This window comes from Choloepus didactylus, chromosome 4 (genome assembly GCF_015220235.1).
Source record: "Choloepus didactylus isolate mChoDid1 chromosome 4, mChoDid1.pri, whole genome shotgun sequence".
NCBI lineage: Eukaryota > Metazoa > Chordata > Mammalia > Pilosa > Megalonychidae > Choloepus > Choloepus didactylus.
Window position 1 is genome coordinate 35,424,282 of NC_051310.1, and position 15,370 is coordinate 35,439,651.

At 37.7% G+C, this 15,370-nt stretch overlaps 2 protein-coding genes across 4 annotated transcripts in view; one reads left to right on the forward strand and one right to left on the reverse strand.

Moving 5' to 3' along the window:
* Nucleotides 1-15,370, forward strand: part of AREL1 (apoptosis resistant E3 ubiquitin protein ligase 1) — a 46,564-nt gene that overhangs the window by 5,928 nt on the left and 25,266 nt on the right. For 2 of the 3 annotated variants that reach the window (XM_037832294.1, XM_037832296.1), the window contains exons 2-5: nucleotides 8,176-8,497; nucleotides 12,409-12,469; nucleotides 13,432-13,658; nucleotides 14,620-14,857. In XM_037832294.1, the coding sequence (XP_037688222.1) occupies nucleotides 12,454-12,469; nucleotides 13,432-13,658; nucleotides 14,620-14,857 (481 nt within the window). In that variant the 5' untranslated portion in view covers nucleotides 8,176-8,497; nucleotides 12,409-12,453. The remainder of the gene's footprint in view (nucleotides 1-8,175; nucleotides 8,498-12,408; nucleotides 12,470-13,431; nucleotides 13,659-14,619; nucleotides 14,858-15,370) is intronic. The other variant, XM_037832295.1, reaches the window with a different exon arrangement.
* Nucleotides 2,075-2,650, reverse strand: LOC119531244 (securin-like). The gene has a single exon (XM_037832297.1). The coding sequence runs from the start codon at nucleotides 2,648-2,650 to the stop codon at nucleotides 2,075-2,077; it is 576 nt and encodes a 191-aa protein (XP_037688225.1).

Sequence of the window (15,370 nt, forward strand, 5' to 3'; positions counted from 1 at the left end):
TCATTCTTTTTAATGGCAGACTAATATTGCATTGTATGTATATATCACATTTTGTTTATCTGCTCATCAGTTGATGGACACTTGGGTTGTTTCCACCTTTTGGCTCTTGTGAATAATGCTCCTTTGAACATTGGCATGCAATATCTGAGTCCCTGTTTTCAATTCTTTTGGGTATATACCTAGGGGTGCAATTGCTGTACCATTTACACCGTACCATTTTACAGTCTCACCAGCAATACATGAGGGTTCCAAGGATGCTTGGCACGTCCTTGTCAATTCTTGCTGTTTTCCAGGAGCTTTTTTGTTTTTCTTTTTTATAATAGCCATTCCTAGTGGATGTGAAATGGTATCTTGTTGTGGTTTTGATTTGTATTTCCATAATGGCTAACGTTGAGCCTCTTTCATGTGCTTATTGCCCACTTGGCAGTAAGCCAAGTGGGTTGCTTGTCTTTTTGTTGTTTCATTCTAGGAGTTCTTTATATATTCTGGATATTAAATCCTTATCAGATATATGATTTGTAAATATTTTATCTCATTCTTCAGGTTGTTTTTTTATCCTCTTGATAATGTCCTTTGAGGCATTAAAGTTTTTAATTTTGATTAAGTCCAGTTTTTTTTTCATTGTCTCTGCTTTTGATGTCATATTTAAGACATCATTGCCAAAGCCAAGGTCATGAAGATTTCCCTCTATGTTTTCTTCCAAGAGCTAGTTTTAGCTCTTAAGTTTAAGTCTTTAGTCCAGTTTGAGTTAATTTTTGTATATAGTGGAAGGTAAGGGTCCAGCTTCATTCTTTTGCTTCCTAAATTTCCTTTTAACCAGTGAGTGATAATAAATTAACTTTCTCCAGCTTCATTGTAGGTTAGAGTGACTCAATACAGTGAGAATGATCTTGTAAAAGTTTCTCCTTAAACATGGAATGGTAAGTAGTCCCTTGCTTAACCTGAAGGTGCATGTTATAGGTTGTGGAATTTTGTTGTTTTAAGAACCAGCATCGGGGTGCAGAGGTTTTGTTATCAATTTGGGGAGACTTCAGGGACTAAAACCTTGACTAAATTTAGAAATGCCCTTTTTTAAAGGTTTTAAAAGGAGGAAAATCTGTTAAAAGATAAAAATCTTCCCCAATTCAGAAATAGCCTATAAGTTAAATAGTGCTTAGTAAATGGCAGGTTGAATTAGAAAGAAACAAAGGTGTAATAAAACGGAATAATTGTAAGATAAATGGAATGCAAGAAGTTTAAAAATATATCATTAAAAATCTTTTAGAGATATACTCTTGTGAAATTTTTAGATAAAACTTCTACAAGAAAACAAAATCTTCATGACCTTGATTAGGCAGTTTTTTTCTAAATAGGACACAGAAGCATGGGCTATAAAAAGTAAAAGAAAAAAAATGATGTTGGATTTCATCGTTAGAAACTTTTCTCTTTAAATGATACTGTTAAAAAAAAAATGAAAAGGTAAGCCACAGACTGGAGAAAATGTTTGTCAAGTGTGTATCTGGTAAAGAATTTTTATTCAGGATATATAAAGAACTCTTAAAACTCATTAGTATGACAGCCCAATTTTTAAAAATGTCAAAAGATTGGAACAGACAGTTCACCAAAGAAGCTATATAAATAGCCAGTAGGCATACGAAAAGATGCTAAATATCATTAGTCATTAGGGAAATGAAAATTAAAACCCACCATGAGATACCACTTCATACTTCTTAGAATGGGTAAAATTAAAAAGACTACAATACCAAGTGTTGATGAGGATGTAGAGGAACTGGAACTCACATATATTGCTGAAGGGCACAAAATACTACTGCTGCTTTGGAAAACAGTTTGGCAGTTTCTTTTAAGTTAAATATACACTTACCATATGACCCAGCAATCCTACTGTCTTAGAGAAATAAAAACATGTGTCCACACAAGACTTGTACTTGAATGTTCATAGTAGCTTTATCCCTAATAGCCCCAAACTGGATATATATTTTTAAACAAAGAATTGCTTTATTGATACAAAAAAATATACACAAACTATAAGGCACTAAGAATTTAAGTATCTATGTCATAGCAAACAGGTGGCAATTCAACATCCAGGGTCGACAGAATGCTTGAAGGAGTCTGCAACAGAGTAGAACTCCCACATCAGAGAGGGCATCTTCACAGGGGAAGGGGGACGCAGCTCTAGCAGCTTCTCAAGTTCCCTCTCCTCCTCGAGGATCATGAGAGGCACTCCATTCGAGGGGAGGTGTGCAATCTGGTGGTATTCAGGCAGGTCAAAACTCTCAAAATCTAGAGGATTGAATGGAAAGAATTTTTCTATTTCTGGATAGATGTCATCTGAGGCAGGAACAGAGCTTTTTGCTTTAACAGTCTTCTCAGTTATCTTTTTGGCAGAGAAGCTTGGCTGTTTTTGTTTGAGGGGTCCATTAGTCTTTACTGACTTTTCTGCAGCTCTGTTGCCAGTTCCCAAAGCCTTTCTGGCAGCTCTATGTAAGGCTGGTGGAGCATCAAATATTTTGCCGACACACGGTGTTGAAACCTGAGATCTTCCATTGAGGGCTTTGACCCAAGGCCCAGGCCTCAGCTTCAGCCCATCCTTAGGAACCACATGGGTGCCTGGTTCTCCATTTTCCTTATCAACAAAGATCAGAGTAACCATTCTGGATTACTCCAAGGTTCCGCCTAAACTGGATATTTAATGGATATTACCCAACAGTAAAGATGAACTGCTGATACATGTAATAACATATGTGAATTTAAAACCATTATGCTAAGTGAAAAAAAAATGCCACAAAAAAAGACTACAAATTTTCTGTGATTCCATTTATATGGCATAGATTTTGACTGCAAAAGAGCATGAGGAAGCTTTTTGGGGTAATGAAATATTCTACATCATGATTTTGTTTTATGTCATGACCTTATACGTTGTCAAAAGTAATTGTACACTTTAAATTTCCCATTTATTTATTGCATGTAATTTATTGCATATAAATTATACCTCAATAAAGCTGAAGTTAAAAGTTTTTTTTTTTTTTAATTTAAAGTTGTGTCAAGAGAATTTCACCAGTGATTTACACAGGATTAGAAAATGGATTTAAATTACTTTAGAACTGAACCTATTATAGGTACTAAAATAATTTTGAAATAATAAGTATCACTGAATTGAGTTGCAAAGAACTTACTGGTGTTGAATATTGGGTCAATTTTAGGTTAATATCTTTATTATCAATGCAAATAGGGGAAAATAGGATATAGATTTCATTTGAAAAAGGTGCTAGATCAGAGAATGAGAGTCCCAAATAATTCAGGAAAAAAAATTGGAGGCAGATTTTGAGTCCCCACTCTGACCTGAGTTTTTACTGTGTTCAACCTTGCTGACCACCAGTTTCTTGAAATATTCACTTCCTTTGGCCTCCAGTAAACCACTTTTACAGTCTTTCTCCTCAGATTGTTCCTTTTTATTCTTCTTTGTTAGCTCCTTTTTTTTTTTTTGGTACATGGAAGTTTGATCCCCTAAGGATTCTGTAATTAGTCTTTTTCTTGGTCTGCTTGCTTTCCATGGCAATCTTTTCCATTCTCCATGTCTTTGCTCTCAGGATGCTGGTGTCTTTGTAGCTTCAGATACGTATTTCCATCTGCCTTTGGGATATGCTATAGATACTTCAAACTTAACATGTTCTGGTCTGTACTCATTATAATCTTTCCCTCCATATTTGCTCTGTCTCCTTAATTTTCTATTGCCATTCACCCAGGCCTCAAGCTTAGAAAATCCATATTCATCCTTGACTTTTTGTTCTCTTTTATCTTTTTGATCTCACAGTTCACCAACCCTGTTGCTTCTAATTGGGAAATAAAGCATGCTGTAGCTTTTCCCCTTTTATACCAACTAACATCTTCCCTGGACCTGCATCCTCTTATTGGTTTCTCAGCCCTCAAACTGTCACCCTCTTCAGGGTCAGTTTCACTTTGTCCCTGGTTACTTTCTTTTAAAATGTGTGTTCCTCCTTCTCCTTCGGTTAAAAAAAAAAACTCTCTTGGGTTTTTGTTACTTATAGATGTAAATAGGAAGTCCCATTTCACCAACTTAAAGTCTAAAAATCAGATTTCTTTAAATTTTCAAATTCAGTATTTCTGAACTCTCATTCTGACTTTTCCAAGAATATCTTTCTTCCCTTCTCTATTCCTGGTTGAGTGTAGGCTCTGGAATCGCATTGCCTTATACCTTCAATTGTTAACCAGGTGGCTCTAGGCAAGTTATTTTAACTTTATGTGCCTCTGATTCTAACCTTTTTGGCTTAATTGTCTCTAATGGTGTATATATAATTCCTTAGGGGCTGGAAACAGAGCCCCACACAGCCTTCCTGCCTCAGGTACAAAATATCTGTGAATATTTTAGACATTTTATTATCTATAGTTGTTTTAACATGAAATTTTTTTATTTTTTCCCCACCTACCCCATCCTTTAATAAAAATGATACTGCAGGAATGTATGTCATTTATCCTCTGGCTTGTAGTGCATTCTGACATGCTCCATACCCAAATCTGGGAAGCCTGGGATGGGCTTATAGTTTAATATGGTAGCGTACTAACTTTCTGTGATTCAGGGGATTGCCTGTTGAGGAGTATTACATCATGGAACCAAGGAGGATGAGCTCATCTTGTTCTGACTAAACCAGGCTGTTTCTGGAAGGCTGCAGTCAGTTGGAGGCACCTCATTACCAGATCGCTGGGGACCAGCTGGAGAGAGTTCACAGAAGACCTGCAGGAATGACTGAGACTGGAGGGGATGACCAATGAGGAAAGAATATAAATGAAAACAGTATAACTTGGCTGAACCAAGACACCAGGAATACACAACTGCATAAATATCTCAAGAGTGTAAACTTTATGGGAGAAGGCAGTCTTTCATGGTGGGATTTTGGGTTGAGGAGAATAAAACGAGTGAAATTAAGTAAAGGAGAATAATACAAAGTATCTATAAGTTAATAATCCAGAGTATCTGATGATACACTGTATTTCTTTGGACTTCGTTAGTTAGACCTCCCTAACCTGTGGGCCTTTTGATAATTGAATGATTTGTTTTTTTTTAATTTGATTTCCTGGACTCATGGCAGATGCTTCTGTGTGGAGGGTGCTGGAGACTGCATCCTCTACAAAGCTGATATCTTTCTTTTGTCCTGTTCTTGAATTCTTTTTTAGAAAACAGTAGTTGATATTTGGAATTCTGTGTGCTGCCACTAGCTATTTATGCACCAGAATTCTGAAGTAGATTTTCACATCCTTTTCCCACAGCTTTTTAGAATAACACTTTAAAATTAGAGACCAAGTCAGCAATATGTATTCTAATAATTTTAGGAACCTTGATACAGTGTTTAGTCCTTGAGGTACTGCTTTTAGGAACTTGTGGCCTTGATGGAATGCAAACACAATTGTATAAAACATGTGCTTTGGGAAATAATTGGGAAATAATTGTAAAATTCCTGCTTTGGCTGTGGGAGTCATAAGGCTTTTAAATAAGAGTTGAAATCAGCCAGGAAAAACATTTGCATAATTTGGTAAGTTTTATAGCTCTTTTCCTAAAAGGGAATAGTAGAACTGGAAGAAAATGATTTTTATGCTTTCTTTGATTTATAAAAATTTATTCATTTGTTCAAGGCATTTATGTAGCTTTAAGACTATGACCTCTACACCAAGGGTTGGTAAACTTTCTCTGTAAAGAGGCATAGTGTAAATGTCTTAGGTTTTGCAGGCCATTTGCTTTGTCTACTCACTCTTGCCATTGTAGTGTGAAAATAGCCATAGACAATATGTAAACAAATGGCTGTGTTCCACAAACGCGTTTTTGCAAAAACAGGTGACTCTGGATTTGATCTACAGGCATAGGTGACTGACCTCTGTATTTGGTATTCAAAGTGTGGTCCAAAGACCAGCAGCATCTGCATTACCTGGGATCCTGTTAGAGATGCAGAATTTTGGGCATCTTCACAGGCCTACTGTTCTAGAGTCTAGATCGGTGTTTCTCAAACTTTATGGTGCATATGAATCACCTGGGGATCTTGTGATAGTGTAGATTTTTAAGTAGTAAGGCTGAACACCATACTAGCCACTGGGAGACAAAGGTAAGAATTAGTCAGTGTCCTCAGGAAGCCCACGATGTAGTAGGAAAGACTGCTGTATAAGCATAGTTGTAATACACGTAGACTAATAAATGCTATAATGAGATATTTTAAGCATAGGAGTATTACAGAGGAGAAAGTGATTGATTCTTTTTGTCATGGGGGAAGCCTCAAAGGAGCTTGGGCCTGGACCAGAAAGTTGGGGTAGCGGTGGGTGTGGGGGTGCTTGGGTTGAGTCTTGAATCTCACTAGAGACCCTGAGTAAGCAGTAGGGTAGGCATGGTAGTTCATGATGGGGGCAGTAAAGATTATGTTAGGGCTAGGAGTTCTTTATTTAATGACCAAATAATTGATCACAGGGTGGAGATCCACCATGATCATAAATAGAAATAAAAATTAATAAAAATAGAAATAAAAATTAAAATCAGTAATTCTATTGTCTTAATTTCTTTATACAGTTTCTTTATTTGAAAAAAAGGATAATTTGCCTGTTCTCCCCCCTTTTTAGAAAAGAGCATATATCTAAGAAGTATATATTCTTCAGAAATAGAAACTTTTTACTTATCTTTGCATCATTAAGAATTTGGAAAACACTAAAAGGTACAAATAGAAAATAAAAATTACTATAATTCCATACACTAGGAGGTGACTATTAACATTTTTATGTTTTTCCCTTTAGTCTTCTTTATGTTATATTTCTAAAATTATGCTCATGCTATAGAAACAATTTTGTGTCTGCTTTCTCATTCACTGTTTTATTTGTGATGGTTTGCTGGTGTTGTTATTCCTGAAGATCCAGTTTTAATGCTAATATAATATTCTATCACATAAATCTCTTACAGTTTATCTAACTATTCTCTAGTTTGTGGATCCTTTAAACTGATTTCAGTTGCTAGTTGACCCAGGTAGTGGCTCATGTACTTGGCAAGTCTATCACTGTATTTTCAAATAAAGACATAAATTTCCTTATTTTTCATTATAAATGTTTGCCAACTTACTTGATCTGCTGGACTTCACTTGTTCTATTCTTTTGCTCTTGTTTGCATTTTGTTTTCTTCCTTGGTTTCCCATGGTAGAATAGTTGTTAAAAGCATAGATTCTAGGTCCAGTTACCCTGAGTTTGACTCAGCTCTATCCCTTATTGTGTAATCTTGAAAAAGTATCTTAACCTTTCTATGCCTCAGTTTCCTTCTTTGTAACATAGGGATAGTAGTATCTTTGTCTTGGTGGTGTTGTGAAGACATTATGGAGTTAATACATATAAAGCATTGAGAATAGTTTCTGCTATGTAATAATAGTCTCTTTTCATTTATTACTGATTAGTAATCTCTTTAATTTTATGGTGGCATTGCCACAAAACCCCTTTCTGCTACGTGAATATCATGAATATCTTTGGGAGTTACTGACTGACTTTACTGGACTTTACTTGGTGACTTTATCTTGAAAATTCACAGATTATTTTTCCACTCCTAGAAGCAGATTTTACTCTTACAAACACGAAATCAGCTTTGTTTAACCATGTCTTGCAAATGCATGCATGAGCACAAAGGGAGCAGAGTGCATAAACTGATAGATTTAGGTTGTAAAGCTCTTCGGTGGCTTACCCTTTCCAACTGAATATTGTCTTGATTCCTTTTCATGGCATATCAGGCCTTCCATAACCTGGCCCTTATCTTTTCATCCGATTTCTCTGTAAGGTTGTTCCCAGACCCTGTGCTCTAGCTCCATTAAACTGGGCATGTGTTTGTGATAAGGCTCACTCTTTAAATTTGTGCTCTAGTTTGTTTCTGCTAAAGGGTTAGAATCAGCTGAAGTGCTTGATCTTCCTTCTGGGGAGTGATGAAGTTATAGACAGTGAGGTTGCCAGTTGACTTCTCTTGTGGAGTTGGAGAATGACCTCAGGGAAACCATAGAGTTTTTATTGGGGAAACCTTGGTCAGAGTTTACCAACCCTTGATTATTTTTAGTGTCCTAGTGTTTCCACTACCTGTTTTATTGTCTTTGTTGTTTTCTGGGGATTGTCCTTCAAAAATAAACACCTATCCCACTCACCTGTTTTTCTTTTTAGGGTAGGATCCTGGAACACCAGAGCAGATGCTTCTGATGGCAGTTGATCAGACTCTGCATTGGGGAGAAGTCCAGGGATGATATATTTTTGGCCCGTATTTCTCTACCCTGGAAGTCACTCAGTTTGTCCCAGAAATATTGATCTTCTGCTTACTATGACACACCCTCAGTGAAGGTCTGATGGACAGACCCATTCTGTTGACCCTGTGGCTTTTTTCTTCAATGTGGAAGTTGGAAGACAAGGTGAAAGGGACCAAAAGTTATCTGCTTTGGTGAATAGGAATGCTCCATTCAGTTCTCAGAACATGGGCCCTCGTTTAAAGGTAAGACAATAGAATGAATGATATACAGTTGTTTTGGGGATGCAGAATATGGATTCAGTGACCAGTTCTTAAGTCTTTTCAACAAGGATAGCTGTTGAAGGACACAGCTGCATTGAGAATTGACTTTGTCCCCAACAGGATTAACTTTGAATATGAAGAAACTGGTTTCTTTCCTGGGACATGATTTATTCACAACTAGATTTCAGTGTTAAGACTAAAATTTATCTGATATATACTTGTAAATCTACACTCCAAAAAATCCGAAGAGTTTTAGAATAAGCATGCCAATCAACTTTCTAACATTCTCTTGAGATAGGTATTTTAAAGTATTTTCACCCCCTTTTCACTCCTCTCCCCCCATGCCTGCCTTGTGAGTAATATGAGCCAAAGTTCTGAGGTATTAAGCAACTTGCCCAGGATCCTTTAGTATGGAAGTGATATTTCTGCACTAGATAATTGGTACTGCATTCCATTCTCCTTTGTCATGTTTTATTTTTATTTCAAAAGATAAAAAGGGCCAGAAGAGTCTGTCTTTCTAATTTTAACCTCTCTCTGAGATTCCTCACCATAAGAGTGGTTAATGTTTTTCATACTTTCATTTATCTGTTTTCTGAAATCTTTTCTCCCCAACACCTTCCTATCCCTATGACTCCATTCTTTTTCATGATTTAGAATAGTGTGAGGTTAAGAGCTTTGGGCTTCAGAGTTAGACATGGACTTGAGCCTCAGCTTTGTCACTTAACTAGTTGTGAGCTATTTAGCAGGTTATTCTAAGCCTAGCTTTTTTTTTTTTTTTTTAATCTGTGAAATGAGAATGAAAGTGCCTATTTACCCAAGGTGTTGTGATAATTACTTTGGCTAACATATGTAAAGCTCTTAGCACTTAGCACTTAGCCCAGTGCTTGGTCTATGGTTAGTGGCTCAATAAAGGGTAGCTATTGCTATTAGTTGACTCTGCTCCTGTTGTTCTGCCAGCTTAGAGTATCACGGTTTGCTGAACAAGGATACAAAAGAGTTGAACTGAAAATAAAACAAAATACTCATGTATCTGAATTGTATGAAATAGTATGACAGAGTCTTAACATACTGCTTGTTATTGCTTGAATTAGACTTGGAAAGAATTCCAAAATAGTTTTATGAAGGAGGAATGTAAGCAGCAGAAAGTGGAGGGTGCTGTAGAAACTGTTGGAGACAAATAAAAGCTTAAGATATTGAAATCTTAATAAGGACCATAAAACTGATACTATGCCATTTGTTCATGAGAACCCATGGAAAGACCCTCCGGATAGGTATTTGATACATACTTGTTGAACTGGATTAAGTTGGCAGCTTTTGGTCTGAAGAGTTTAAAACCCCTGACTCAGTTGAATGTTCTGTTAATTAGAGGTCTTTGTATCTAAAAGGAAGGTGCTATCTAGAAAAGTCCTAGTTCTTAGGCATTCTGGACAAAGAAAAGAACAGACATTTGACCCTATTCATTTGGCAGATATTTTATTCACATTTATTGCAATTACTATATGCAATTCTATTGGATGCTGCTGAAGATTTTTAAGGCTAGTCTTGGCCTCATATTATTTACCACTTTGGTATGGGAAGTAAAACCAACCAGGGACTCAAATTAAAGGTAGAATATGAGTAATATAAGGTAAATAAAAGCAAAGTAATGTGGGAACTCAGAGGAGGGAAGGAATTTCTAATTTCTAAATAAGGGAAGATTTTAGGAAGAGGAGTTAGGATTTCACCTAGACCATAGGATCAGGAAAGTAGTGATACTGCTACTAGGTAATAATTATAATAATTATAGTAATTGTTAAAACTTACTGAGAACTCACTGTGTGCCAGGCACTATTCTAGGGTGTCTACATGTGTTAACTTGTTTAATCCTCACAATACCCCTATGAGGTACATGCAGATATCATGCCCCATTTACAGATAAGGAAACTGATAATGTATAGAGAGATTAAATAATTTGTCCGAGGTCACATAATACGTGGCAGAGCCAGGATTTGAACTTGGACAGTCTAGCTCTAGAGTCCATGCCCTTATCCTCTAAAATATATTATTTGTTATACTGTTTGATTTTAGAGCCTTGATGGCTGTGGGAAGTTACATTGAAATCATATCACACTACAGGACATGGTGCAATGGAAATGATTAAATCTCAACTCTTTTTACAGCAGTGAGAATTCTGACGGCCAGACAGGTCGCAAAGTAAGTTGCAGCCCTGGAACTGGTCTCCAGGCTTCTGACTTACTGCTTGTCAGCTATCTCTCACAGAGAAGTTTATTGTAGTTCCCAGAGATAGTAGATAAGGAATCTTCTCAGCCCTCATGACTCGTGCCATAGATTTGGCACTGCCCTTATTCCTCCAAGGAACAAGAAGAGACTTGAGACCAAAGTCCTGCAGCATCAGCCACATAGACTTCATTTTCTGCTGAGTGCCATGACTTCCCTGAGGACTAGAGCTTTCACATCCAGGATCAGATTGGATGGCGTCCAGCCAAGGGAGTACCCAAGACAGTTAAACTGTCAGTTTTGATCCCAAGTCATCTAGTACCTCCTGCAAGGTATAGACAGATTATGATTTTTGAAAGATGATAACATCATTTCAGCATAGGATTCCAGGAGACAAGGTGCTTGTTTGGGAAGAAGCCTCAGTAGTTGTGCCCCTTAATGCATGTGTATTGACAATGCTAATGTTCCAAGTGTGGGCTTCTTTTCTGGTAGGACTTCAGATACCAGTTTGAATAGCGGTTTCTATGAAACTTGTGAAGGTCATTCCTCAAATTACCTACTCTTTGTGGGTTCTATTGGACATATTGTTATCAGAGAAACTAATGGCCATTTCTCTCTTTCTCTTGAATTTTTACAGCATAATCAGATGAAATGCATACTGCATAAAAAAAGCTGCTTTGGTCCCTCCCAAATCTGAGCCTAGAAATTTTCAGCTGTCTTTTCTCTTAAGTGATAGTCTAGTGCTAATAAGAGGTTCTAGGTCAAGATGACATTGATAACTTTAATTTATATTGATTTGAAAAAAAAGTATGAGTTCAGTGCATTGCAGAAAGAAGTGCTATTCAGCTTATACTAAGTGTAAAAATCGAAATTAGAGAAACTCAGTGATAAGATATGATGTCAGTGTACAATGCAACTTTCCTTGGTGGTACGTTGGGATGATTCAAATGAGTAATGAAGATTGAAGTCTTTTATTCTGAAAACAAGTTTAATAACAGTGAACGTTTCCTCCCATACTTGGCCCTGCATTTCAGCTATTCTGACCTTTGCAAACACCACTTAGGATAAAAAGTGTAGCCTCCTCTTCTTGTTCCTCCCCTTGGCCTCTCTGTTGAATTCATCTTCCACAGGGCGCATTAGTTTTTCTGATTGGTAACAGCATAAAAGACTTCTCTGTTGGCCCAGTGCTTATTGTTGGGATGACACAGAGTTCATTTTAATTACATAATGCCAACATGATGTTAATACTTGCTTTTTAAAATCAACATTTTATATAGGTATTTCTGCTTAGATGAATTACTTCCAGGAGGCAACTATAAAGAGAAAGTTAACTCCATTATCCTCTTTCCTTTGTTAATTAGCACTATTTTGCATGGGAGCGGGAAACTGTCTTGGGAATCCTGGATTTAAGAAAATGAAAGTAGTATTATTGCTTTTTATAATTAGTGACAAAGTAAGTGGCTATTCATGATATTCCTAGGGTGTTTGGTAAATGGGAGGTCTTTGGGGGAATGATGCAGCCTTCCTTTGTTTCTGTGAAATATGTCTTAGGGTACCTGAGGGGTAGGAAGGCTCTAGAGAGAGTTCGTTGGCTGAAGCTATCTGCTCTACCTTGTCTCACTGAGATGGCTCTAAGGAAGAGTTGGGGAAAAGACTAAACGTATTTTCCTTTTCAGCTGCAGCTGTGATCCTCGGCTACCTGTTGGCATTGAAGGGACCTAATGTTTTACGTTATTGGTAAGTTATGGAACGAGTCCTTTTTATTACCTTTTGGTTAGGGTTGCTTACATCGTTTTCATCTCCTTATATACCCTCTTTACCCTTGAAAATAGACCAAGAAATATATTTTCAGCCATGCCAGAGTGTACCTTTACAGAATTGGCAGAGGGATTCATTCATTTTGGAAATATTTATTGAGTAATTGTAGTCAGTGCCAGACACTGTTTACTGTAGAGTCAAAGTCAAATAAGGTGAAAATCCACCTTCAAGGATTCATAACATGATGGGGGAGATGATCAAGTCAAAAAAGGAAAAAAATTTAAATAGGTCAATGTACAGGAGTTTGAGGGAGGCCAGAAGAGAGAATCCCTAGCTGTGGTGGGGGATTGGGAAGGACTTATGGAAGATTTGTTCCCTGAAGTGAGACATGAAGGATGACATGATTTTCCCAAGGCAACCAGTGAGGGGAAGGCTTCCAAATGGAGAGAACAGAATGCACATGCCTTTTTGCTACTTCTGTAAGGGCCTAGCACATGCAGGAGGTGGGGGTTGGGAGGTGGTCATTATTATACGTGGTCCATGGTATACAACAAGACAAACTTTTCGTGTAAGGGCTACATAGCAAATATTTGCAGCTTTGTGGGCCATAAAGTTTTTGTCACAGCTGCTTAACTCTGCTAGTGTAGCACACAAGCAGCCGTAGACAATGTGTAAATGAATGAGGTGGCTGCATTCCAATAAAACTTTGTTTACAAAGATATAGGCCATAGGCAGGATTTGGCCCGAGGGCTTTGGTCGCTGACCCCCATTTGGAATTTCCTTTCTTCATCCTCAGGAGTACTGACCCAGTACAGTATTTCTTTTCAGGTCTTGTGTTCTCATCCTGATTTCCTTAATTTTTGAGAGATGGCTAGCCTGTTCCATAACGAGAAGTTGTAAAATGTAACTGGCAGGTGATGTATGTTCTCTCTTTTACATAGGTGGAATCACAGTGTCTGTGGTTGCATTCTTCTTCACAATTAAGTTCCTCTTTGAGCTTGCCGCACGTGTAGTCAGCTTCCTCCAGAATGAGGACCGTGAGCGCCGAGGGGACCGGACTATTTATGACTACGTGCGGGGAAATTATCTGGATCCCCGGTCTTGCAAAGTTTCCTGGGATTGGAAGGACCCCTATGAGGTGGGCCACAGCATGGCCTTCCGAGTGCATGTAAGGGAATGTTTCTGTCTCCATACCCATTGGGATTTCTGAGTCACTTTATTTCCAGAGCCTGGTTCAGTCCATTGGTGGTGCTGGCCTGAAATGTCAGCATTTTCCCTGGTCTCTCAAGCCCTTGCAGGAAATTGGGAATAGTTAATAACTGAAAAGTCAGGAATTTCTCTTATCATTTTGGTTTGACAAGTGCTTAGCTTTAAGAAGTATAAAGCTAAATGTGACCTTTTCAAAATAAGAAAAATACTACTGAAAACATGTTGCAGATCAGGGATTGGCAAACTATGGCCTGATGGCCAAATCAGGTCTGCTGCCTATTTCTATAAATGAAGTTTTGTTGGAACACAGTCACACTCATTCATTATGTATTGATTATGGCTGCTTTCACACTTTAGTAATTATGACATCTAAGTAGTTACATATGGCCGGCAGAGCCAAAAATTTTTACTATCTTTACACTTGACAGAAAAAGTTTTCTGACTTCTGCAGTGATTTCCCCACTGCATTTTGCTGGCTTGAAAGCCTGAACCACATCTTCCCTTGCCTGTGCTTTAGTTCACTCAGTACCTATGGTACTGGCTGACTTAGCTTTTTAAGTCTGGATTAGCATTCATAATATAATAAGGGCTGGTAAGATTGGGGAGAGGGATGTGGACGGGATAGCATTTGTAGTTCAGAAATGTCAAATTTAAATTGATGTTTTCTTGATTCAGTATTATATTTTACCCCTGCCCTCTGAACATACTAAAAATTTGTCCAAGATTTACTGATTTCTTTGAAGTATTGAGAGAATGTTTTCTCTGTGTTTCCATGAGCAGGACTGCAGGAGCAGGTGGAACTGACATTTACCAGTGTGACCTTTGCCTGCTACCTCCTTTCTCCCACACTCTTAACTGGTCACATGGGGAATGGTCTTCCCTCTGATCACTAATGGGTACCTCTCTTCTCCCCACTGCAGTTATTCTATAAGAATGGGCAGCCTTTCCCCGCACTTCGGCCTGTGGGACTAAGAGTTCACATCTCTCATGTCGAGCTAGCAGTGGAAATTCCAGTGACTCAGGAAGTCCTTCAGGAGCCCAATTCCAACGTGGTGAAGGTGGCCTTCACTGTGCGCAGGGCTGGGCGTTACGAAATCACAGTAAAGCTTGGTGGATTAAATGTGGCCTATAGTCCCTACTACAAAATTTTTCAACCTGGTAGGTTTCTTTTCTTTCTTTTTTTTTTTTTTTTTTTAATAGTAAGATCTTTATTAAAATTTAATTCACATACCATACAGTTCATCCATTTAAATTATACAATTCAGTGGCTTTTAATATTCACAGAGCTATGCAGCCATCACCACAGTGAATTTCAGAACATTTTCATCACTTCAGAAAGAAACCCAAACCCATTAGCAGTCACTCCCCATTTTTTCCCAACCCTGTCAACCCTCTTGGTGCCACCTCTCACATCTGTCCCCCTCCTGAGCTCTAGGCAACCACTAACCTATTTTCTGTCTCTATATCCTATTCTGGATATTTCATATATGTGGAATCATAAAATATGTGGCTTTTGTTTCTGGCCTCATCCATGTTGTAGCATAAATCATTACTATTTTTTTTATTGCTTAATAATGTTCCATTGTATGGATATACCACGTTGTATTTATCCATTCATCAGTTGATGGACATTTGGGTTGTTTCTACTTTTTGAGTATTACGAATAATGCT

Excerpts from the sequence above, each read along its gene's own strand:
- LOC119531244 (XM_037832297.1), bottom strand. The coding sequence starts at position 2,650 with ATGGTTACTCTGATCTTTGTTGATAAGGAAAATGGAGAACCAGGCACC.